The sequence below is a fragment of the Acomys russatus genome, chromosome 21 (genome assembly GCF_903995435.1).
Source record: "Acomys russatus chromosome 21, mAcoRus1.1, whole genome shotgun sequence".
In the NCBI taxonomy this organism is placed as follows: domain Eukaryota; kingdom Metazoa; phylum Chordata; class Mammalia; order Rodentia; family Muridae; genus Acomys; species Acomys russatus.
In genome coordinates, this window is record NC_067157.1 from 2,336,463 (window position 1) to 2,364,113 (window position 27,651).

General features: G+C 35.9%; 1 protein-coding gene across 1 annotated transcript in view; it reads left to right on the forward strand.

Annotated features, from left to right (window-relative positions):
• The window catches only part of Grik2 (glutamate ionotropic receptor kainate type subunit 2), a 664,108-nt gene that overhangs the window by 597,683 nt on the left and 38,774 nt on the right, over positions 1–27,651 (forward strand). The window contains exon 14 of the mRNA XM_051164424.1: positions 26,519–26,744. Coding sequence (XP_051020381.1) covers positions 26,519–26,744 — 226 coding nt within the window. The remainder of the gene's footprint in view (positions 1–26,518; positions 26,745–27,651) is intronic.

Here is a 27,651-nt window from a genome sequence, read left to right on the forward strand (position 1 = left end):
CATAAACACCCACATTGTTTTATAAAATATTTTAATTGCACTTTTGTTTGAAATAAATTTTCAAGCACTCTTTGTTTTAGGATGATATGAATAAAAAATTGTACTGTGCCCTCTGTTGCCCATATAACAGCTTTTATATTTTGACAAAGTTCTCTTTGTCTCCATCTAAGTAGATATTTCATTAGTAGTATTTGTTTTGGAAATTGCCTTAGCATTTCTGCATACTTTCATCAAGAAAAAGATATGTCAGCTGAACTTTAGGGCTAGATTAGTCAAACTGCCATCTTTACCATCTGGCTTTTATGCCTTCTTGACATAGCTCTTCCTGATGCTGTGGGAAGTTGACTATGTCAGCAAAGACAGGATTCTTAGACACCTGCAGCTTTCTCCTAATCAACAAAAGCATCTGATGAAGTTGCTTTGATACCTACCACAGCAGGTGCGGAATCTATGCTAACTAGAAAATATACTTCCTATTCACAATGGGAAACTTGCTGTCACAATGACTACAAAGACTGCCATTCTTACGCATATGTATGTGCCGTGTCCTAGGAACACAAATGCTTGCATGTCAACACTGTAAAAGAATGCAGTTGCTTGTCATATGCATGAATTTACTATTTAGGTTCCCTATCTCTAAAGTATATTAGCTCATTGTGTTTACAGGTGTTTTTGTTAATCTCTTTAATTAGTATAACTCGAACAAAAAATATGAGGTATATTCCAATGGTTATTGTCTTTGTTTTGTTCATTTGTTTGTTTATCAGCTTGACACAGGCTGGTATCATTTTGGGAGGAAAAAAAACTTAAATTAAGAAAATGCTTCTATCAAATTGGCCTACAGAGAAATTTCTGGGCATTTTCTTAATTAATGGTTGATGCTGGAAGTCCTAGTTCACTGTATATACTGACACACTTGGCAAGTAGTCATGAGCCAGTTGTATCAGATATAAGAAAGAAGGCTGAGCAAGCAAGGAGCAAGCCAGTAAGTAGTGTTCTTCATTGGCCTCTGATTCAGTTTCTGTCTTCAAGTTGCTGCCCTGCTTCAGTTCCCATGAGACATCCTTTAATGATGGACATGTAAGCCAAAAACGTCCTTTCTTACTAAGCCATGGTATTTAACACAGTGACATTAAACACAAACTATACTCATACCCAGTCAATAAAAACAAAAGATATGTTAGTACTCATAAAAATTAGTCCTCTAGTCCTCTAGTCCTAAAAATGCCCTGTCTCAATCTATTTCATCACACTTTTAAATGCTTTTATAGACCAAATGTCTAAGGGCTTCTAAATTCCTTACTATGTAATATCATCATTGTTGATTTTCACATTTTTACTTGGAGCTATACATATGTAATTTCTTGGTTCCCCAATTGAAATATGCAATTTTACTCTATATTACTCATATAAATAGCAAAATATTTAAATATATACTTATTTAAAGTTGTCTGATATATAAATGTATTTCTCATAAGGAACAGCCAGAAAGGATTAAAAGCACAAAGTATAATTGCTGTAGAATTCTGCCAGTGAGCATATTCTACAGTGGAAGCATTGCAAGAGGCTGCCTTTGATGCTGTAACCCTAAAACACTCTTAAATCGTTCATTTTGGAATTGTTTTAAAGTATACTAGCCTATGATGCAAACAATTAGCCTCACTTTTGTGTTAAACATATCCCATAAGGAATAATTATATAAACATATGCAGAAAAGAGTTTATTTGAATGTGTTTGCTAGACTTCGGCTTCATTTTAGATAATATTTAAATATTTAATACAATTCACCCTAAGAATACACATTGGCTTTCAACATAAATTTCCTAATTGTTTTTAATGTCTTCTTAATATCCATTAACAGTAATGGAGAAAATATCCTAGCATTTAAATACTATATTCTTTAAAGAATGATTGACATTTTTAGTAAAACTCCTAAGTGGGATTAATTTTTATATTGCATTCTATTTTCAGTTGATATCTCTTTTATTTAAATAAATTCATCCATATCTAATTCTCATGCATTTTTAGTCACAGCTCAGCACTTCTGCTTATGTATTATGAGGGTTGAATTATGGTTATAATTTCTTTAAAGTGTCCTTGAAACTTCAATCCATTCTGAAATGAATTTTGAATTTTAAAAAGTTAGGTTACTTAACAGGATTCAGCTGGGTTTTAAATCATAGCACATGTTTTCCTCATTGTTTTCAGTACAATATGGCTAAGCAGATGATAATATACATATAGATGAATTTTTGTATATAAACATGTCAAAATATTATTGATAATTAGTATAATGATAGCTTTTAACAATTAAAAAAATAAGATTTCAGGCAACAGATATTAGATGGAGAAGTTTATTAAACGAGCATGGGGAGAGAAGGAAATGGGGAGAGTGGCACCTCCAAGAGAAACAGAGAGGCAGAGAGAGAGAGAAGGAGAGGAAGAGAGAGGAGGAGGTCTAGAAGAGGCAAAAGGGATAGGGAGATGGTGAGGTGAGAGACCCACAAGGAGGGTTTGGCCTTTTATAATATTGAGTAGGGCCACACCCAGTGGGAGGTAGGCAATGAGGTCACAAGTAGACAGAATCTTATCATTCCTAACATTCCTAACATTCCTCCATTTTCCTATATTTAAAAAAAATTGAGGAATATTGGATTATTTTTTTTGAAAGGTAACTAGAAATATATAAATGTAGGCTCATTGGAAGCAGCTATTGGCTGTTATGTAAGGGGAAAAGAGAGAGAGAAAAGAGCAAGAACAACAAAATGTACAGATTATTTACTGAAGGGGAAGAAAAAGCAATGTCATGAAAGTTCAAGGTTAAGGGCAGGGTATTTCAGCCATGTCCTGCAGCAGATAGAGACAAAGGAGTGTTGGGAGAAGCTGGAGCTGTTCCTGGTCTGGCGCACACCATTTCAGCCTTTCATAAACGGATAAGGCAAAGAGCAGTCTGTCTGTTTCCTGTTGACAGTAGGATGGAGCTAGGAGTTAAAAGGCTGAAATATTGGCCAGTTCCCAGAAAAGTAGCCTGTTGAATTTGCAGGCCAGGGTCTGAGAACACCTGCAGCTCGGAGGGGCAATGTCGGTCCAGCTGACACAATCTCTGAAGTTGGACTGGAACAGTTGCTTTGATGATGTCCTGGATGCAGGATCCTGTCTGGCAGGATACTGGAACAGACATGTGGGCATAAGACAAAGTTAGTAGGTTAGGGAGAAAATTACCTTTAGGTGTACATTTGAAACTTTTAGAAGAGCAAAGAAGAGACAAACTTGAAAATAAGGAGAGAAACAATGTTGACAATGCTTGAAAATTTTAGGAGAGTAAAGGAAAATTTTGAATGTGGAGAACATATCTCCATTTTGCCCAATGGCTAGAAATAATTAAAAAGGTTTAGTTTTTGATCTGTCTAAGTTTGCTTACAGAGGTCTGTAAGTAAGCTTAGCAGCCCATAATGGGATAGGGATTTGAAATTCTTCAAAAAGTATCCCAGAGGAGCCTGGAAAGGCAGTGAATGGACTGTTTCTCATGGGGAGATGAAGTCAGTAATCGATTAAGGCATCCGCAGAAATGGATTTTGACTCAAAAGACAGGTACATACTGTCTAAGATGCTCCTCAGTGCTGGTCAACGACCAAAAGAGCATAGCTCCTCAGTTGCATTGGCCACAGCCACCTAGTGCACTAGGAATTTTTAGTGGCCAGATGACAATGGAAGGACTGTGTCAGCAGTCATGCCCAGTGGAATAAGTCCTAGCTGTGGGTCAGCTAGAAGGAACAGCCTCAGTCCTGTAGACTTGAGTTGCATACCTCCGCTTCCAGTGAACCAGAGAGGTGTCGATGGACTCGTGGACAAAGGGAATCATTTACACAACTAGAAAGTGAGAATTCAACTGGTGTTGAGTGCAGAAAGGTGGAAATCAGGTAGTTACAGGAGTCCCAAACCTAGGGAACGGGGCAGGAATCCCACCCTCAGAGATAAGTGAAAGGTAGGAAACTTAGACTTTTGATTGACAGTACTTCTCTGGCTTCCATTTTATCTGAGAGGTGGATTTCCTGTATTTTACAGGAATCCTTTTAAATTCAGATAGGAAGATAAATTTTATACACATTAACATCAAAATTGTTGAAATGTGCAGTGAAATACACACTGTAAGAAAAGGCAATAGACATATAGCAGAGACTTGAGGGAAAGTTTGTTAAAAGTACAAACACTCTTTGGGGTAAGGTTAGGAAAGGCGCAAGCCTTATGAAATGCTTTTACATCTGTGGAACAGTAACATGGGGGAGCACAGAAATTTCATGTAGAGGAGAAGGGAAAGGCTTACTTTAGCATCAGTACACTTCATTAAAGATGTCTGTCTAGAAGAGTGGATGTACATAATTCTAGCACAATAAGAAACATTTTAAGGAAAAGACAAAAAAATTAAATTTAAAATCTTAAATTTGGAAATATGATACTAGATCATATAGAGGAATGCTTTACCATAATTAGATTAATAAATCAGAGTTCAATTGATTAGTGTCAACACTCTCAACAGTTAGTACAACAATAGCATAGCAGCAGGATGAAATAATACATCCTTTAGACATGCTGACCTTCACAACTTGCATTTGCCAACTCAAAACACTTTCTTAGAACTTTTAGCATTTATAACTTGTATGTATTAACCTTAAAAAAACTTTCTGGACCCACCATCATTCATAAAACAACTTCTTAGACCTTTTAACATTTATAAAACACCCTTTTTGAAGCTTTAAGACATAGGTGAAATTGTTGTAAGTTGTCACTGTCCTTTAGCTAGAAGAATGGTCAAAGGAAGTCTGGTAGCAAGGCAGACTATATCTAGACCTGACAGTTAAAGTTTGGTCTCCTGCATATGAAGAGGGCTGGCAAGATATCTGAAGATTTCCATGATAGAAGTTGGGAATGTGACTATGTAGCCTGAGGGTGAAGTTAAAATATATCTGTAGCATTACCCTGGGTCTGGCGAGGCTGATGAATCTAGGAGGTATCTGTACTCCACCATGTCAAGAAGCTTGAAGGCTAGAAGTGTCTATAGCTCTTCTTCTGGTTGAACCTCCAGTAGCTGGGCACAGAGAACAAGCCTGTATGTGAGCATTTTGACACAATACGTCAATCTGACAATAGGCAGGGTATGTGGCTTTTCAGAATCTGTGGGACCCTTGTCCCCTTTCTGGCTTCAGCAGCTGTGGAACCAGTGTCTCCATTTTGGCTACATCTGAAGTAAGTCGCTGGCAGAGCTGGCTCAGGATGGACCCTAGCAGGAGGGGGCATTGCAGTCCTTTATTTGCTTGCCCCAGTGCAGTAACTATGACCTGGACTATAGTTTTTTTGTTGTAGCTGAGCCTGTCAGGAAGGCTCCTTTTAGGTTTTAAAGTTATTTTAAAATTACATTTACCAGTTCCTATATGGGGGTTTAAGAACCATCCTCAGCCTTCTAGTTAAGATGGCAGTGAGACTGTAGTTTTTCTTAAGAATATTTATATAGACAAACTTTGTTTATAGTTTATCTTAATAATTAAAGACTAATATTTTAGGTTTTTCTTAGTTAAGTAAGAGTCTTAAAATTTATGGACACAGCCCATAAAAAAGAACAGTATATTTTTTATGATTAATAACATCATGTTTAGAAAATAAGGCTAAACATATTTAAAAGGCTGTGATCTAAGTTTTAACATCATAAACAAATAAATGTTGATACAACAGAACACTGTAGAAATTTAAAAAGTTATATCAAGCCAATCACCAGCCAGGAATCCTGTTGTTGAATCCAGGGTAGCTGGTGACAGGAGGAACAGCATTTATTTATTTGTCTAGTAATTAGTAAATACCTAAGTTAGGAATAAAAACATTTTGGATAAGGGTAAAAACATAATCTTGAAAGTCAAAAATAGGTAATCATTGTAAAACACAAAAACTGTAGTTGTAGTTTAGTAAGGATTTGATCAAGGATGGGAGGCCTTGGTAAAGACAGTGGATGTAGCCCTGGTACATCTGAAACAAAGGCAGTGGCTACTCACATGATTGCCCCTAACAAAAATGGCAGCAGGGGAAATAGATCCACCTCCTTTATCCCAAAATCAGTATGGTGACTGCCACATGTTGTGAGCAACCAGTGGTAGGCAGATTTTAAAATGCTGTGGGCTGCCAATATATCAGCTGCTGTACCGGCCAGGGCAGGGGCCCAGTTGGAATAATAGACTGCAGTGAGTAGTCTGTGCAGTGTTTTAGCAGCTGGGGAAGTGCTGAGATGGAGGTAGCTACTGGTTTCCTGCTAACCCCTGGTTCTGTGCTGCCTGAATGTTGCCATCTCAGCAGAAGTGATCAAACCCCGAAGACATAACCCAAGAGTCCTCAGTGCCCAAGCCTGGGATCCCCTAGTGTGGGAGCTGTAAAGGTCTGCGGCTGTCAACACCTCAGGGGTCCCAGCCAAGGTGCTTGAGAGAATCACCTGTGTGCAACCCACACCTCAGGCTTGCTCATGGCTGGCATAGCACAGCCAGCCCAAAGTAACCCATACATCTCTGTGAAGGCAGAGCCAACCAAGAGTCTGGAGTGACTCTAGAGTCTCTCTCAAGGCAGAGGGAACCAGAATGGGCTGTACTCTGTGGTGGGCATTTGCTTACCAACAATAGATGGTCTGTGGTGAATAATGGAGGTTTACTGGCAGGGCAATCAGACCACAGGCAGGTTACTCTAGAGTGCAAGCCACCAGCAGTCATTCCTTGGTCTACCCCGCAGAGGCAAAGAGAAATGTGGGGTGGGTATCCAGCCTAGCTGCAGAGTGAATCTCCTGTAATGGTGTGCCCATAGTTAGGTGGCCAGAGAGAGTGGATCAGCAGAAATTTACCTCAGCTTAGAGTCGGTCTGAAGGCAGGGTGGTGACGGGTTCAGAAGAGAATGAATGGAGATTTAGAGTTGTAACAGAAGGAGATTGTGTTGGGAAGTGTGTTAGATAGAACAAGTTCCGTGGAAGGGATCTCAGACTTAGACAAGTTTAGAAAAGCCTTCCAAGGTTTCGTCACCAATTTAATGATTTGAAAATAAGATGCCAGGCAACAGATATTAGATGGAGAAGTTTATCAAATGAGCATGGGGAGAGAAAGGGGTGGAGAGAAACAGATAGACAGAGACAGAGAAAGGAGAGAGAGGAGGAGGGAGAGAGGGAGGTGAAGTGTGTGTGTGTGTGTGTGTGTGTGTGTGTGTGTGTGTGTGTGTGTGTGTGTATGAGAGAGAGACACAAAAACGGTTTGGCCTTTTATAATCTTAAGCAGGGCAACTTCCAGTGGGAGGTAGACAATGATATCACAGGTAGGCAACCTGAGCAGAACCTTAACAGTAGCCATTCAAATAATCTTACTGTTTTTAATGATATTTTGCAGTGTCACACACAACCACACATACACCAACTCTTTTTATGATCTTTTTAACATTAAATTACCATTGGATAACTGTATGTGTGCCTGTTTCTGTGTGTGTGCGTCCAGGGAAATCTGAAAGACAGCTTTTGTTGTCATCCCCAGTACCACTCTCTACCTCTTTTGATATTTTTTTTTCTCCTGGGATTAACTAATTTTCTAAGCAGGCTGGCCGGGAAGCCTCTGGGGTTCTCATATTTCTGCCTCTTGCTGAATTGCAAATATATGCCAAGAATTGACATTTTCCATGGGTTCTCAGTATGAATTTCAGGTCAATTGAGTCACCAAACCAAATCCAAACTTTGTTTTATTTAGCATTGTTAATAATTATCAAGAGCTTTGAAAACTATAAAAATCAACCAGATTATCACTCACTGAGACAATAAATGTTGCTTATTTGCTTTTCTTTTTTTAATATAGTTTACACCTCAATTGTTATCCCATCCCTTGAATCCTCCATTCCTTCCTCTCTCCCACTTTCCACTTACTTCCCTCCCCTATGACTGTGACTCTTATTTGCATTTCTTGATGCTATTTTAAAATATCCCAGTAGGAGCATCTTATATGACAAAGGATTTATTTTGTCTCACTGTTCTAGGCAGTAGCTATGATCATGTGACATTCATAATCAGGATCAGAAACAAGAGAATGGATGTTTGCTGTACACTCCACTTTGTTCAAATACACAGACCAGGACACATACTTGGAGTGATATCACTTACTGTGGTCCTGTTTTTCCACCCCAATTAAGGCTAACAAATCAATCTCCTATTTTCATCCCAGAAACCAATCTCCTCCAGATGATTTTAAATTTTATAAATTGATAATTAATGCTAAGCATCACTAACATGTAATTAAAGCCATAAGGATGAATAAAATGCACTCTAAGAATTTTTATAACTTTCTTATTGTAAGATTTCATGAATGTTTTAGATGACATCATTTGCACTCAATTGGGCACACAGTCTACCTGTTATGGAAGGAAGAAATAGAAATGCACATTCTGTTAGAATGAACAAAAAAGGCAAAGAAAAGGTTTACAGATGGAAATATCTGCTGGAACTTTGTTATCCATCGTTATTTCTTTTATATTAAGAATAACAGGAAGTTGTGTTTTTTTTTTATTATATTAGTAATGTGGAGCCTTATAAATTAAGGAAACATAAAATGTAGGTTGGTAAGATTATATTTGGGTTTTATTATAACTGTGCCAGCCCAGTACAAATACTATCTTGAAAGTGACATTGGTAAAGATAAGAGCTGTCAGGTGAAGTTCTCAAGGATGACGGAATAAGGAAGGCACCTTATGCTGAATATTGGACAAATAAATTGTGTTTTAAATAATATTTTAATAATAAATGGAAATCATTGATAGGATTGCTTAGTTTAATTTTAATAAACCATGGATTAGGAGATATATGGAAGCACCATCGAACAAGGAGAGTACAAATGGGATAGAGAACACAACTCTGATATTATTATTAAAGAGGGAGATAGAAAATACAGCAAGGGCGTGGGGACATGTATTAACCAGACAACAGAAAATGAAGACAAGAAACTAAAGCATGTGTGTGAGGTGTCAGTTAAGGGGAAATGACAATGGAAAACTAGTCATATAAGAATTCTTTAAGGCTTCAGAGATGTGATGGAGTACGAAGGCAGGCATGAAGGATTCACTGTAGGAGGGTTACAACAAAGGTGAAGGTGTTTAATGTGAAAGGATTTTTGATGTATGAAGAACTTAGATTTGAGTCTTTGAAATTTTAAATTTTGTGTGTATTGAAGAAACCAAAAGTGAATGAGTTCCCAGATGATTTGAAGTTTTAGAAAAATACAATTTGAAAAAGAATGAAATAAGTTGAGAGAAGTTTCTAGGCAGAATTGAATGTGGATTTCAGCTTTTGACACCGAATAGTGGCTATCAACCAGGCTTGAGGACATTGTAGTTGTATTCACTTGGGATTATTTTCAGTTTACAGGTAAAAAGAGATCTCTTTGAATGAAGGTAAAATACTGGCAGCACATTGAGAAGCAGGATTATGAACACTCATATTAATAAATTGGAAATTAAAATCAACAGCTAATAATTCTTAATGAGCTTGTTTCAAAATAAGAACAGCAAAGATGTTTAGTAAGTATGGTCAGAATAAAAGAGATTATGTGAAATTATATTGAAAGTGAGCTCTAGTGCTGAAAAGTATACTGTATGATCATGCACATGCGTGGCAGAGTCACTAACCAGATCATTGGCATCGTTCATGAGATAACTGAGAAGAGGCTCGGGTCTTAGGTGAAGATGCAACAGCATGTGCTGGAGCTGCCTTTTGAATTTCAAAAACTTTATAACTTGTATAACATCGATCTTATAGCTCAACATTAGTAGATGTAAGAGGAAAGAAAGTCAGTCAATACCAAATACCAAATAGAAATAAAGTCCACAAACCCAGTAAGACCAACAGAGCAAACCTCCCTTCTCCAGAGATCCAGTTGTTAAACAGGAAATAATTCCTGACCAATAAGAAGGAAAAATATAGGTACAATTATGTGAGGTAATATGTGACTAAATGCCACTCTTGACATGGCATGATGCTGATGAATTCCTGAGGAAGATCAGAAACCTTAGACAAGGTGAAAACTGATATATAACTCAGCTCTTTTGAGACTTTCAAATATGCAGGCATGTTTTTCTTTCTTGTATTCCCATCTGTAATTCAGCACTTTGGTTGAAGCGAGAAGTAAGAGCTTTGTCCGTGCTGTGACTGATTATAGAGGATGGAAATTCTGTCCTATTCACATTGTCACCTCACCCTTCGTCAGTTCAGTTGACATCTCATTTATCATTTGTTGACATCACAAGACCATGCTAAGATTCTTGGTTTATTTATGAACTGTGGGTTATTTTAAGCCATTCTAGGACAGGGACAATGCTTTGCTTGTTGTTTAATATCTTACATGCAGTGCCAGGCATGATCCATTATACTGTGCTGTTGCCCAGCACATATTAGGAAAAAAAAAACAACAACAACAAAATGAGTGAAGAATGAGTAAACAAAAGAACTACTTACTGAAATACACTGAACTTTGGAACGGAGATGCTGTGGTTCCAAGTCTCCTCATTTGGAGCAGCAGGCATTACATACCAGCATAGCTACAAATGCACTTTCCATAGCAAAAATTCCACTCCAGGTGCTTTTGCAAATCTTGCATAGCAAATGATTGGGAGTGGTACCTGTTTTCATGTTCATGCAAGATTCTAAATTATAATCACAATAATGCATTGTGTGTATAAGATAACTATCTTTATTTTTAATTACATAAATCATGCTCTAAGACATATCTCAAAAATATTTTAGCTGAATATTCTCATGTACTGCTTATGAAATTTCTATAGTAATGATAAGAAAGCTTTTTGTTTGGCATGGCTGAGTGATTGTGTCTTACACAAAGTTTTAAATAAACACAGTATGATCAGATTTTCTAACTTGATTGCTATGTTTATACAGAGCAGTAAGACACAATGTTTATGAAAAAGTTGCTAGGAAAGGTAGATATGAATTTAAGAACAAAAATCAATGACAGAAATTTCTATGAAGGATAAAAATAGCTATCTGGTACTGTTTCAAATACCTAAACAGCATCTAACCTTCAGCAGATTTTATACTTGCTACCTACCTCTTTGTCCAGATATCAAGCTTTCTTCTTTTCTATTAACTCAGTGTAAAATAGAGTAATTATTTCCATTACAGTGCCTTTTCTTTCAAATACTTCGTTTAAAAGTTGCAGATGTTTTGGGATAAAAGTGACACAGTTATTCTAAGGACTGACAGTTTTGCTCATAGCCAAGTCCGTTCAGATGGCTGCACTAGTGTCAGATCCACCTCTGGTATGAACCACATATGGTGCCAGTCCTGTTCTTCTGAATTAACTCTAATTTCCTAGTGACCAAGGTCAGATGAGTCCAGATAGGGCTCAGCTGTTTCTCCCTAGCACATATGTTCCAGTGTTCTTGGTAATTTATTTACTGTAATAAAAAATTAAAATGCAAATCTCAGCCACACACTCCTTCTTCATGCTCTGAGCTTTTCTCAAGCCATACATTTGGAACTATTACAAGTGACTCATGGCAAATATTTCCCACAAGAAAGAAAATGTACAATATGAAAGTTGTTTAAATGGGATAATTAAATGCCCAAATACTGTCAATTTTGCCTAATTATGGAAAACAAGCAGTTTTTATTAGCAATTTTTTCAATATTTACTTACATACCAAAACTTATCTAATTCTGCCAGGCTTATGATATGGACGATAAATCACTGCTTTGTAAATTCTTGCTTGCTTTTGAAATAAAAATAAATTTGTTTCAAAGAAAATGATTTTAAAGATTTTCTTCAAGATGCTGTGGGTATTTTATACCTGCTCAACTTTGTAAAGATCCAGTGTGTTTTAGAACTGAGTTAAAAAACATTTCTATGACTGTCTGATTAAAGCTTGCTGTATTTAAAAGTACACTAGGGACTGACCAGACAACTGTCTTCCTTTAAGTTGGGATTTCAGAGAGAAGATCCTCACTGGCTTTTGAGGTCCCTTTTATGTGGGTAGGATTAGGATGGAAAGAGAATGGTGCCTAGACAATTGATGGTTAGCATCTGGACAGAAGAGGGGGGAACTCAAGCCTCAAGGCTGACTGTGGGGTATATAAGAGCAAGAAAACATTATGTGGAATGGAAGTCCTCAAAGGGGTGGGTATGCACCATGGGATTACAGGGTTAGCATATGTTGAAAAACATGGTTTGCCGGATACATTATGTTTAGGAAACAGAAACTTGTTCTCTGAGATATGGAGACTTAGTAACAATGTACAACATTGTGGGTCCTGTTTGGGTTTTACATTCCCGCCTTGCCCTGTGTAACCCTTTCAAATCTTTGACAAGGAGCTTGCACTGGCTGACATTGAGGTTAGCAGCGAAAAACTATGGCATTGAATATCTGCCTAGTAATGAGACTGGTAATTCACTGAAAAACACTGGACCCAAATATTATGATCAATAAAAAAATTGTTAGGGGGCTGATGAAGGGAGAAAAGCATGAGTTTAATGTCACCATAATGGAAATTTATATATTTAGTCAAAGCTCCAATGATTCAGAAACAGAAGTGTCAAAGGCCCTGCAATGGATGGTATCAGAGCTTTTATCTAGGAGTATCCTGGTAATGAGAATGGGTACCAGTAAATTATTTCATTTCAGTTTCTACATCTCCTTTTAATAATGATTCTTTGTTTAGCCAGATTATCTCTAATGATTCCTTAGTGGTTTGTATAGAAACAACAATTTTACCTTAAAGTAATACAATAGCCTTCTGTTTTATATAGGGCAGGTTGAATGGCCTAAACAATTTCAGCAATGAATCCACTTGTTTATAGATATGAGTCTATTTGTTGTTAGCATGTAACTTTTCTGGTATGCCAACCAGCATTATAGGTAGCCATTTTGTCCCCTATGCCAGGGAGTTTCCTTTTGAATTATCATTTCAGCTTTTGGGGAGGGAGCAAGGAACAACATATTGTCTTCTATAACTACTTCCAGCTGAAACTAAGGCACCATGTTCAGGGCTTAGGAAAGCTAAAAGGCAAGTGAAAGATGGGCAGTGTGGCATTCATAAGAAGCATCTATTTAGCTGACTCAGCTGAAGAGACAGGGTACAAATCACCTAGGCTGGACTGGCTTACATCAACTTTAAGAAAAGTAATTTGTAGTCTGCAGATGATTCCTAGATGGTGTCTGTCAGGCAAGAGTAAATCTTCTGAGACAGATGTAGACTAGGGATGGAAGTTAAGTTAAAGTTAAGAAAAATTATTATATTTGGAACTTTCAGGGCCACAATTCTTGTAATGGGGCATGGGAGGAGCCTGAAGTCCATAGGAGAGAGATTCCATCCTCAGTAATAAACAGGTTGGAAAATGTATGCTGTACTTATATGGAGTCCATTTGATTTCTGAGAGGTAGACCAAAGTCACATGACTTTTTTGATTTCCTGAAGCTTACATAAATTTTTTAGTTTATAAAAGGATAAAAGTTTTAAGCATATCAGTATTACTTTTTATAATATGTCCTATAATACATATTGTAAAAAAAGTAGTTTTACGATGTTTTCAGAACTACATTGATCTGTGTTAAAACTCTAAACCTATGAAATCTTAGTAAAACAATAACATAAAAAGGGCTATATCCTTTCATGCCTCTAAAATCAATATCAGCTGGGTGACACTTACACTATAAACTTTAGCTACCAGCATGGCATGTAGTCTTGTATATGAACACATGGAAGTACTCCTCTGATATATTATTAGTCAAGCACTGTTTTAAATGTTATTTTCATAAACCTTGTTTTTGTGACCTTGTTTTCAGGACAAGAACCACCATATAAATATCCACTGTAATCTAAAATATCTTGGAGAGACCTGTGTTACATGTTTTAAGTAAACTTTTTCACATATTTTACACATTTCTTCACTTCTCCCATAAAACTATAAATCTTGAGGTACAGAAAGTTCATATAATAGTCTTGGGTAATTAAATGACAGCAATAACATCCTTTCTATCTGGTCTGCTTTTCTCTTTTCTCCCTGTTTCAATGTCATGCAGCTCTTTTGACTTTGAAGTAATGACTTCAAAAGCATCCGTGTGTCCGAAAAAGATGTGTTACAATAACCAAGTTCTAGAGACAGGTTTTCAGTTGAGTAAAATAGCATAAAACAACTTTAATATTACCCATACCAAAATGTCATTTGAATCCGTATTTCATCGTATCCACTGGCAAGAATGCTTAGAGATAAATATTGAGCCCTGGCCCATCACTGGCAACAACTGAAACAAAGAAACAATCAAGAAACCCAAAACATTGTAAGCTCATACATTCAAAGAAAACCAGTCAGAATTAAAACATGTAGTAGCCAGGATATGTTCAGACATTCGATTCAGCCTGAAGCATAGCAAGCTCCTGTGTTTGTAACAGAACTTGTATACACATCAGAAAATACACATCACAGTGTCCTCAGGGCTTTTCATCAGAGTGAAGAGCCTGGCTCCATAGTTTGGATGGGATGGTTTTCAATGTTGCTGGGACCTCCCAATGTTAGAACCGAGAAAAAAGCATTTCCATGACTGATTAAAACAAGCTGTATTTAGAAGTGCATAGGGAACTGGCCAGATGACAGCATCCTCTTAAGTTGGGGCTTTAGAGATCAGTTCCTCACTGGCTTTTGAGGTCTATTTTAATGAGGAAGGACTCCTTTAGCCAACCGCTGAATTGATCCCAGGACTGAAAACTTCATTTAGGAATAAGAGATGGCCTGTTTGGCTCTGTCTCCACATTATTTAGTAAGTTCATTTAGGTTGCCTATATATATATGTACACTCTTTTAGGCTTAAATTTAGCTGTTCCTTCCCATATTCCCTCTGCCAACTTCTGTCCTACACTCCCCATATAATCCTCTCATTCCAATCTTTCCATGCATAACTTTCTTATGTCTTTCCTAAGGAGATCTCATGGTAGACACTAGTCCCTTACTGTATACCTATCTTTTGTAGTTTTACAAATTGTAAAACCAAAGAATCTAAAATCCATGTATAAGCAAATAACTGCCATATTTATCTTTCTGGGTCTGTGTTATATCAATCAGGATGAATATTTCTAGTTCCATCCGTTTTCTTATGAATTTCAGGATTTTACTTTTTTTTTTTTAACAGCTGAGTAATACTTCACTGTACAAATGGACCACATTTACTTTATCTATTCTTCCATTAAGGGATATCTATGGGTTTTTTGAAACTTTCTAGCCTTATTAGTGGGGCAATAATGACAAAGTTGTGCAGATTTCCTTCTTGCAGGATAAAGCATCCTTTGGGTATATGTCCAAGAGCAGTAAAGCTGGAACTTGAGGTAAATCAATTTCCATCTTCTTGAGGAACTCCCTAACTTATTTCCATAGTGTCTGTACAATTTTGTGGTTCTGCCAGCAATAAATGTGTGTTTCCCTTCCTTCATATCCTTGACAGCATGAGTTGTCATTTGTTCTATTTATCTTAGCCCTTCTTAGGACGTCTAACATTTCTAACACTGTAAGTAATAAAACATTAAAAAAGGTCTGAGTTTTCATTCTGCATATGCATTGTGCACATAGCATTAAACACAAACCAAATGTAATAGCATTTCAATTTAATTACTAGAGACAAGTTTTTTTCTTAGAGAATATTTTAAAAGATAATTCTAAATCTTATTGTTAAATATTGCCATGGCCATTCTCTTGTCATTTCTAAATACTGTTAGAAAGTTGTAAGATTGAAACCAGTGAGCAAAAGTTATTTTCTAAGTTTCGATGTATAAATATTTGGTAGTAAACAAGATAAATACCATGACAATTTCAAATGTATATTTAACACAAAGATTTTAGTCTGAAAATGTCCATTAAAGGAAATATATCATTATTGGTATGATAAAATGGCTAAGAAGTTAAGAGCATTTACTGTTTTTTTTGAGATCTGAGGTTTACTTGCTAGAACTCAAGTGGTCGCTCACAGCATCTGAAACACTATTTTCAGGGTATTTCCAACACTGTCTTCTGACTCTCATGACAAGTGCAAACATGTAGTACGATTACTTAAATATAGGCAAATACACAAAACAAAACACAAGACAACAGCACCAACAAAACCCATAACACACATAAAATAAAAATGACAGTGTTGATACATGCCTTTAATTCCAGCACTCAGGACGCAGTGGCAGTTGGATGGATCTCTGTGAGTTCGAGACCAGCCTAGTCTACAGAGTGAGTTACAGGACAGCCAGGGCTACAAAGAAAAACAGTGTCTCAATGAAGAAAGGAAGAAAGAAAGAAAGAAGAAAAAACCAAAGAAACCAAAGAAAAATATTAAAAAATATGTTATTTTTAAATATATTGCTTGAAGCATAACAAAACAAATGTTTGTGTAGTCACATGATTAATCTTCTCTCACTAGGTTTTCAGAAGTCCTTTAGAAGACATAAATTTCAAAGCAATAGTTTATGTGAATATTTTATTAAATTTTAAATTCTACATTTAAATATTAAAGAAAATTGGTCCATATTTATCAGCTTTTAGAGACTTGAGAAAAATCAAATTGTTCTCAGTAGCAAATATTATTTTGAAATCAACTAATATATTCTAACTTTGTAAATCATTAGTTATGTGTTTAAAATATATTAGTTTGTTACTGCATGTTATATTTAAGCCAAATATATTTGGTCACTTGAGTTAATAGGTGCTTCATTTCTTGTTCTTCCAATATTTATTCTTCCCAATAATATTTTCTTTCCCTTCACCTTGATGTTTCATAATCTGAATGACTGCTTTAATATTCAGACTGTGCCTTCTGAACTTTCTTTATTGTTTTTTGCTGATCTAGCAAAAGTAAAATAGGCTTACATGCCTCAGCATTTTATAAACAAACACTTACTAAACATGGACCCTTAAAACTATTTAAAGACCTGCCATTATAGTGGGCAGATCTGAGAAAATGATTGATAAAATTGTAATATATTCTAATAATTACTGTGCCAGATGTAATAAGTGGGAGAATAAAATAGGACTTTTTTATTTACAAAACTAAAGAAAAATCCCCAAATTGGAGAGATTGTTCAGCAGTTACAATAACTGGCTACTCATCAATGGACCCCGTTTTTCCCCAGCACTCATATGTTGGCTAAGAACTCTTTGTAGTTCTGGTTTCATGGGATCAGGTTACCTTTTCTCATATCTGTGAGTGTAAGGCAAGAATACTTATACACAAACATACATGCAGACAAAACACCCTTACAATAAAGTAATTAAAATAATTTCTTGTGTATAGCTTTGTTTTGTTTAATTTATGGATTGTTCGTTTTCAGTATCTCTGAGAATTTAAACTTACTTGCTGGCTTTCTCTCATGAATCATGCACTATAACGGTAATACTTAGGAATGCTTTTCACTTTGTTCAAAGAAATTGCCGTCTAGTTGTGCAACTAAAATTCTGCTATAAAAATTATGTCATGTCTTTCTATTTGTCTTCAGTGGTTGACTACTCCTTAACCAGTAGCCTCCTTTTCTCATCTTTGAGGAAAGAAGCAAGACATCACACATAGCTTTTTCCTCTCCTAGCTCACTCTATTACATGGCCATGGTCCCCTGTGCAGTTTTCTATGCTGTGTTTGTTGCTTCATCAGTTGTCTCATTACAGACAATTATTTTATGGTACATTTAGCTTATGGCCTACCTTCATTTTTAAAATTATTGACATTATTTATATGTAGCCTTGGCTGTCCTGGAATGCAAGATGAAGACTAGCCTGACCTGCCTCTCACTCCACATGCTGGGATTAAAGGTGTGAGCCATTGGGAGCATCTTTATATTTCTTTTTAAAGAACACAGTGTTATCAATGACCCAGATAGTCTGAGACTTTCCTCCAGAATCTTTCTTTTAATTTTATACTCCATGTCCTTCCACTTTACTGTATTCAGAAATGTTTAAAAGTAGTGGCTCTTTGGCTCAACCATTTTCTTTTTTCCTGCCTCCATTCCCATCTTTCTTTCATATAGTTTCATCAAGTCTCTGGATATGATGCTTCATTTAATTAAAGTAACCACAGGTATAAGAAATTAACCAAACTTATAATTGGTGGTTTCAATATGCCTGCATGTTTTCATCTGAAATGTTCGGTCCATGCTGCAAATTGATATGTCTTTGTCAAACTTACTGTACAAATGTCATTGACATTTTACAAAAAAATTTTTGCTACTTTAATTTTACTTACCTGATGACTTTAATATGTATATGTGTGTCTGTGTGCGTGCGTGTGTATGTGTGTGTGTGTGTGTGTGTGTGTGTGTGTGTGTGTGTGTGCATGTGTGTGTGTGTGTGCTCTCAGTGTGTTTTGAGACAGTGCTTCCCCTTGTAGCCTTGGCTGTCCTAGACTTGCTTTGGAGACCAGGCAGGCCTCCAACTCACAATGAATCTGCTTGCCTCTGCCTCCCTGAGTACTGGGAGTACAAGTATGTGTCATCACATGCCCTATTTATTTATCTTTTTTAAACATATCACAATTTCATCTATTCACTTTTTCTTCAAGACTTTAAATTCTTATTTTAAGAATCTTTAACAGGGCATGTCATTTCCTCTAAAAACACCTGGTGTTACATTGTAATTATTGTTTCATCTATTTTTCATATAAATATTAAGAAATCACAGGTTATGACTTGAATGTTTTAAGTTTTCATTCATTCAATTTGAAATCATGTTATTCAATAAGCTCAGAAATTATTTTATTTATTCTGTCTTGAAATATATCTGACAAAATTACATACATTTACATAATGTAACATGATGGTCTCATTTATCTATATATTAAAACTGATTTCCATAATCAAGATAACTAGCACATATATTATTTTGCATTTCTTTCATGGCAAGAACATTTCAGACCTACTTAGAAAAGTTCAAGAATGTATTATAACTAATTGTAGTTGCCATGCTGAGTGGCATATGTAAAGAAAAGAAAAAGAATAAAGTCCTGAAAAAAAGAAAAAAAATATATACATAGAAAATATATATGTAGATACACATATAAATTATAGAAAATATTACAGAAAAACAACCACAATGATGATTATGATGATGTTAGTGTATGCAAAATGTTGTAGATACTATCAGTAGACAAAAAAACTATGAAAAAAATGTTCGGAAAAGTAAAAGGTAGAAACGTGATTGCCAGAGAAATCGATGGGGAGATAATGCAAAGTTAGGAAAAGGGTCTTTGAGTTATTGATTGTTCTTCTTTTGACTTATTAAACCTTTTTCTTTGTTTTGCAATCACCCATTGGCACTTAAACATGCTTAAATCTCTTCAATCTTTGATAATCTTACTTAAATCAAACTACCTTTCTTCTACTAGCTTTGATCTCTTCCTCATGATCAGGCTTTTAATGTGTTTTTTTTTTTCTTTTTTCTTTTTTTTCCCCACCCATCGGCCCCAGTATATTCTTCCCAAATCCTTCCTAATCCACTTCAAGGTGACTTCTAAGAGTTTCATTGCCCTCAACTAATCAAGAACCCCACTAATCTCAACTCAAAAAAAGTTAGTCAGTTTTTTTAAGTTTCTAGTGAAGTCAGCACAGACATTCACTACGTAACAGAATATGTTCTTGCTTCAAACTCTGAAATATTCCCCTTAAATAATCGTCCTTCGTCTTTGTCCATTCTTTATGTCTAATTTGTGAAGCATTTTCCATCTGTACAAGTCACTGAAATTCACATTTCTAGAACACTTGACTTTCTTATTCTTTTAGAAACATTTTCCATGTATCTACTATTTTGACATATTTACCAGATATAACTAAAATAGTATTTTTGGTTTGAGCTCTTTCTCTGAATTCCAGGATGTTATATTCAAATGGACACAACAAATCCTCGGTATACCAAAAGACATTTCTAACTCACTAGTTTTAATTTTCTTTGCCCCCAAATAGATGTGTTTTTAAGTGTTTTTTTCTTTTAGTAAAGATTATGTTTAAACCAGAAACTATACTCATTCAATTTCAAGTCCTTCTTTAAGTTTTGCTTATGTGACTGTGTATCTTTATAGATACCCTCCCACTTTCAACCCAGCTCCCTGAACAAGAACTCGTCCCTACTGTCACTGAGGCTACATGCTTTTAATGGTTCTATGGCACTCACCTTCCCAATGAATGATCCATATTCTATACAGAAGCCTTAGTTAGTGCTCCAAAATGAGTATTTCATTGTCCCTCTCCAACCAGCTTGTTGCCTATGTTTCCTTTTACTGACCTTATAATTATCAAAAATGCTTATTATATGCCTCCATGTTAACTACTTGTGATATGTGGACATTGGTCAGTGTCTGGACTTATGCCTGATTATCAAAGTAAGTCAATAAATACATTTTAAAAAAAGAATGAATTGGATGTATGTCCACTATGACTGTATTCAGATAAGTTTAACTTCAGCACTGAGGAGGGGTCAGTAAAAGATTATTCCAGTAAAGAAAGAGAGGCCCAAGTGTTGAAACAAAGTGTTTTAGGACCAGGATAAATTTTGAGTAGTGAGAAAGATCATAAGAGCTGATAAAATTGGGGAATAGTAACAGTTTATTCTTAATAATTGCTCTTATTACAAAATAATAGACTTTTTACTAACATTTTAATTGATGATTTTAAAACTTAAAACCACCAGCTAAAATAAGACTCTTTCTTGACAAGCCACAAAGAATGGAAGATAGGTTAGAGACACTTTCTTCCCTGATGATTTGCTTCAGGAAGCTTACATACCCAAGCCTGAGAAATAGGCAATTCCTATTTACAAAATTGCCAAGAAGCTTTAGAGATTTGCATCTCAAAGAGACTAAGGGATATTTGTGCTTCTTCTATATTTGTATTTGTAAATTTTCTAAAACAAAGAATCTAAGAAAAGAAAAGGGAACCTTGTTGAAGGCACTTTCAATTGTGTAGTGGACAGGAAGAGGTTGGGTGCATTAAAAAAAAAAAAAAGAAAACAATGTATGCTTTAAGGGTACTGTGACCTCACTATCAATTCTCCATCATTTTTAGCACTAGCATGTTTGGTGCTGTTTGATGACCCAAACCTTAACTCATGTGAGTGCCCTATCTAACTTTTGGTACTGTTTCATTATCCACAGTACCCATTTCACCATTATTTTCTAGTTCATGTCTGACTTTGGGGATCTTTGGTGACCGCACACATCTAGTTTACACCATAGGAGCATCTCATACCTGCTGAGATTTATTGACTCATATTTTAGATCATAGGTATAAGATAGAATCTCCAAGTCATTTTCACTTGATCACTATGGACATTCACCATTTCTTTAAGTGCTTCTCAGCCATTTGAGATTCCTCTGTTGATAATTCTGCTTGCTCTGAACCTTGGTTTTTTTTTTTTTTTTAACACATTTTTATTGAAAGATAAAATAATTCATATTACATCTCATTTTCTATCCCATCCCATACATCCTCCCATTCCTTCCTCCCTCCCACTTTCACCCCAATCCCCCTTCCCTATGACTGTGACCAAGAGGGACCTCCTCCCCCTGAATATGGTGCTAGTGTATCAAGTCTCTTCTTGGTAGTCCGCTATCCTTCCTCCGAGTGCCATTGGGCCTCCCCAACAAAGGGACATGGCCAAATATGGGGCACCAGAGATCCTGTGACAGTCAGTCCCCAGTCTCCACTTAACTGTGGAGAATGTTCTGTCCCTTGGTTAGATCTGGGTAGGGGTTTGATGATGGTTGCATGTTTTGTCCTTGGTTGGTGCCTTTGATCAAGCAGAATCCCTGGGCTCAGATCCACCCCTCATAATGTTCCTCTTGTAGGTTTCTAGGACCCTCTGGATCCACCTACTTCCCTATCCCCTATATTTTTCTCACCTAGAGTCTCAATAGGATGCTGAACCTCCTGTTTAATCAGATTATTTGGGTTTTTGGTATTTAACTTCTTGAGATCTTTATATATTTTGGATATTAGCCTTTTGTCAGATGTAGGGTTGGTGAAGATGTTTTACTAATCTTCAGATTAGGAAATAAATAGTTCATTTATTTTCCTTCAGAAAATATTTATTCTTATACATCTTTACTTTTAATTAATCTTGAAGGCAAATCTAAGTCTATATTCAATACTTAAGTATTTAAATTTTTCACTATAACCTTACTCTTCTTTATATTTTTGCATATCTTTATACCACTGAGAAAGTTTATATCATTTTCTTGATCTTCATGTTTTGTGTGTGAGTATCTCCTCAAATATTTACTCATTCACGACTAATAATATTTTACAGAAATAAATAGTTAGGAAGCATTATGGCCACTTCTGGCAGCCACTGTGTTTCTGTAAATCTGCAAGTTTCACTGTAGAAGTATGCAATGGGGATAGCTAGAAAATACATTATACATGTGTCTTTAGAGGGAGCAAGTTTAGTATAATGATTGAGAATTTTTTGGTTTTTGTTTAGTTTTTGTTTTGATTAATTAATTAATTAATTAATTAATATATTCATTCACTTTATATCCTGAATGTAGACCCCTCCCTCCTCTCCTCCCATTCCCACCCTCCCTATTCCCTATTCCTCAGAAAAGATTAATCCCCTACTCTACCAACCCACCCTAGCACATCAATTTGCATCATGACTGAGAGAAACCTTGTCCTGTGTGGCCTAGCAAGGCAGCTCCACCAGGGGGAGGTGATCAAATAGCAGGCAACAGAATCCATGTCAAAGACAGTACCCACTCCCTTTACTAGAGGACCCATCAGCTATATCTGTGTAGGGATCCATGGTCCAGTCCATTAATGGTCCTTAGTCTCTGGCAGCCCCTCTGGGCCTTTGTTGATTGACTCTGTTGTTCTTATTGTGGAACTCCTGTGCCCTCTATGTCCTTCTATTCTTCCTCTACTTTTCTATAAAACTCCCTATGCTTAGTCCCATGTTTGGCTATGAGTTTCAGCATGTTTCAATCTACTGCAAGGTAGAGCCTTTCAGAGGACAGTTATGATAGGCTCCTGTCTGCAAGCATAGCAAAGCATTGTTAATAGTGTCAGAGGTTGACTCTCTCCGATGGTGTGTGTCTCAGGTTGGGCCAAGTATTGATTGGGCATTCTCCAAATTTCTGCTCTAATTTTCTCCATGAACATCTTGTAGGCAGGGTAAATTTGGGGTCAAAGTTTTTGTGGGTAGGTTGGTGTTCCCCTCTCTCTACTAGGAGTCCTGTCTAATTAGAAGGTGTCCTCTTCAGTCTCCATGACCCTTGCTACTAGGAATCTCAGCTAGAGTCACCCCTAGATCCTCCCAGAAACCTATCCTGTCTTATGTCTCCAGTTGTCACAGAGGTGCGTCAATCCATGTTTTATCTTCTTTTTGGAGGCCTTCTGTCCTCCTGTCTTCACTCCACTCACCACTCTTATTTTTCTCTGTACTCCCTCTCCTACCTTATTCTCTCTCCTTAAAGTCTCCTGTTGTCTATTCTATTTCCCCCTCTGAGTGAAACTTATCCATCTTGACTTAGGTTTTCCTTGATACTCATCTTCTTTGGGTCTATAAATTGTAGTATGTTTATCCTGTACTGTATTGCTAAAATCTGCTTATAAGTGAGTACATACTGTGTTTGTTTGTTTGTTTGTTTGTTTTTCTTCTGGGTTACCTCACTCAGGATGTTCTTTTCTAGTTTCATCCATATCCCTGTAAATTTCATAATTTCCTTGTTCTTAGCAGCTGAGTAGTATTCCAATGTGTAATTGCGCCACTCTTTATTTATCCATTCTTTGGCTGAGGGACACCTAGGTTGTTTCCAAAGACCTTAACATAAAACCAAATACACTAAATATATTAGATAGGAAAGTGGGGATCAGTCTTGACCTGTTCGCCACAAAAGACAACTTCCTGAACAGAACACCAACATCTTAGACTCTAAGATCAACAATTAATAAATGGGACCCCTTGACACTAAGAAGCTTCTGTAAGGCAAAGGACACTGTATATAAAAAGAACAGCAGTCTAAAGATTAGGGAAACATCTTCACCAGCCCTACATCTGACAAAAGGCTAATATCCAAAATATATAAACATCTCAAGAAGTTAAATACCAAAAACCCAAATAATCTGATTAAAAATGAGGTTCAGAGCAAGCAGAATTATCAAATGGCTGAAAAGCACTTAAAGAAATGGTGAATGTCCATAGTGATCAAGTGAAAATGACTTGGAGATTCTATCTTACACCTGTCAGAACGGGTAAGATAAAAAACTCAAGTGACAGCACATGCTGGTGAGGATGTGGACAAAGGGGCTCACTCCTCCACCACAGGTGAGAGCGTGCACTTATACAATCACTTCCGAAATCAGTATGGTGCTTTCTCATAAAATTGGGAAGAGTGATGCCTCAAGACCCAGATACACCACTCCTGTGAATATACTCAAAAGATGCTCTACCATACAACAAGGATAATTTCTCAACTATGTTCATAGCAGCTTTACTCAAATTGATCGGGAATTTAAACCTGTACTTAAAGTAAACCCAAATTTTATTCCTAGTTTTATAAATAAGCAATGTATGCTTTAAAAAATTATTAAGATCTCTGTGTTCTACCTGTTTTCATTTTTAAAATGGTGACTAAAGTATGTATTTACTACAAATCTTACAGAATTAATTGACGTAGCATGTATAAAGAACAGCTATCTGTTCAATTATGAACCATATACTTACTTTCTTATTATCATTATCACAATCAATCAGGAAATCTTTTCTTCACAGAAATTGAAATGATAACCTTAAATTTTATACAGAAATATAACATACATAGAATATCCAAAATACTGAAAAGACTGTTGGAGTATCACCATCTCTAATCACAAGTTATACTACAGAGCAATTGTAAGGTGTGTCGTGGCACTTGTACCAAAACACACTCATTGATCAATGGAATTAAATTATAAGCTTACATAAAAATGCACACATCTCTAGTCACTTCATTTTAGGTAAACAGGTCAATACTATCTAGTTGCTGTTTAACTGAAAGCTATATTAAGAAGAATGAAACTTAATCCATATCCCTCATGTTGAATAAAATTCTACTTCAAGTGCATGCTGGACCTCAATACATGAACTTGGTAAAGGAAGGGCAGGAAATATGCTTGAATTCATTGGCACAAGAAATGACTTTATCGACACTCAGACCCTAATATCACAGACATTAAGACCAAGACTTAATATATCTATACTCATAGAAGAGCTTTAGTGCAGCAAATAATTCTATCACTTGAGTGAAAAGGCATGTGGCAGAATGGATGGGACAGAGAACTTTACCAGCTCTGCACTTGGCAGAGGGTTAAGATCTAATATACAAAAACTTAAAAATTAAACATCAAGAAAATAAATATGGAGATTGGACTAAACAGATTCATCAAAAGATGAAATACAAACAACTAAGAAATATTTCTTAGCATGTTTGACATCCTTAGGCATGAAAGACAGGCAAATTAAAGATCATTTGAGATTTCATCTCTCCAAGTAATAATAGCTAAAGCCAAAACCAAAACCAAAACAGAAAAACAAACACAATAACCAAAAACAAAACAAATACAAACCAACAAAAAACTAGGACATACATATTCTTCCTGCAGGATTTCTAACAGGTAAGACAAATAATAGGTTTGGATGGTTTTATCTTGGTGGCTGACTTCTGCATGTTTCTCCTGGATTCAGTTTGTTCCCTCACTCTACTGTGTCTAGTGAGTTCTCATTTCTCTTCCACAGACTATCATTAGGTCTTTTGTAGGTAGAATACAGGATTTGAGTCTTTAACTAATTGAAGTTGAATTTCAATACATTCTATTTCTAGAGGAAAATGTACAATTTACCAATATCGAGAGTGTGTCTTTTGTAATACTGTGGGTTCAATATCACTTCACTAAAATCCACTTACTTACAAGATTTAACTTTCCCATTTTATATTTCCTTCTTGTTCACAGCAATAGATGGTGTCTACACAACACTTGATATTACTTGCCTCATTAAAACAATTAAAGCAAATCCATACTATTACATAATGTGTCTCATACCATTTTATCTTTAGAATTATGTGCTGAGTCTGGCAAGTATGTTTGATAATAAGCAGGAAGTGAAAGAGATTAAGCAGTTACATGTTAACTAAGAAGATGACAATACTGATCAGACCAACCATATCCCTTCTGCAATTTTATATAAGTTACTTAATCAGTTATTCAAGAATGGTCATACTAATAGCAAAAGGAGAAGTTTTTATAGTGTGCCTAAAAATTTATATAGAAATGTAATGAATTATTATGTTATCATGTAATGAATTATAAGATATGTTTTATATAAATCTTGATTTTCTTACAGATGTGACAATTTTAAAATGTCATGAGAAATCTGAGTGTAGCCCATTGTGTATAAATGTCACAGTATTCCATAGAACCTACGAGAGTATCTTATTATTTTTTTAAACTTATCTTACTTTCTTCCAGAAATCAAAAATCTCAACATATGATAAAATGTGGGCATTTATGAGCAGCAGGAGACAGTCTGTGCTTGTCAAAAGCAATGAGGAAGGGATCCAACGAGTCCTCACCTCAGATTATGCTTTCCTAATGGAGTCAACAACCATCGAATTTGTTACCCAGCGGAACTGTAACCTCACACAGATTGGAGGCCTTATAGACTCCAAAGGCTATGGCGTTGGTACTCCCATGGGTAGGTCACCTGACATCACTCTATATTTACTCATTAATCTTAGTTGCTGTGATAAGAGGGGAAAGCAGTGACTGTACATAGTTTACAGAAAATATTTTATCTATTATATTTTAGCAACTACTTTTTATTATCTATCTATCTATCTATCTATCTATCTATCTATCTATCTATCTATCATTTATCATCTAACTATCTACTTTTTTTTTCAAGAGAGGGTTTCTCTTTGCTGTCCTGGTCTCACTTGGTAGACTAGGCTGGAATCGATCTCATACTGATCTGCCTCCCTCTGTCTCCATGAATGTTGGGAAACAAGCATGTGCCACCAAGGCCAGTAACATTTTTAATCCATGAGAGAAGGTAAAAGTTTGGACAGATGACAAAGAGTTTAAGGAGGGAGAGGAACACAATTAAAATGTAAGAAAATTTTAACAAATTGGGTATATACTCCAAATGAAAAAGTCAAAAGAAAACTTGATACCAGATATCTGGCAGAGATTTTTATGGTACATAGGGTGAAATATCATAACACGTTCATCTTAGAAATATTCAGGTCTCAAACATAATAAATAATTATTATAGTTGGTTTTTTTCTTGAGATGTGGTTGCAGTTTGAAAGCCAGGCTTACCTTAAACTCACTATATAAGACATTCTGATTTCAAACTTACAGGCTTCTTGCCTAAACTTCCCAAATGAACAAACGAGGAGTGTTACAAATACAGATGTAACTCAAAGTTCACCATGCCTAGCTTTCAAATTTGATCTTTTTTATTTGATATTTTTATGTATGAGTTACATATTATAAATTTTTAGTTTTCTTCTCAAGTATGACACTTAAGAATATTAGTAACAATTATCTTTTTTAAAAGGCACGATTTGTTCCTAAAAATATTGTTTCACTCAAAAGAA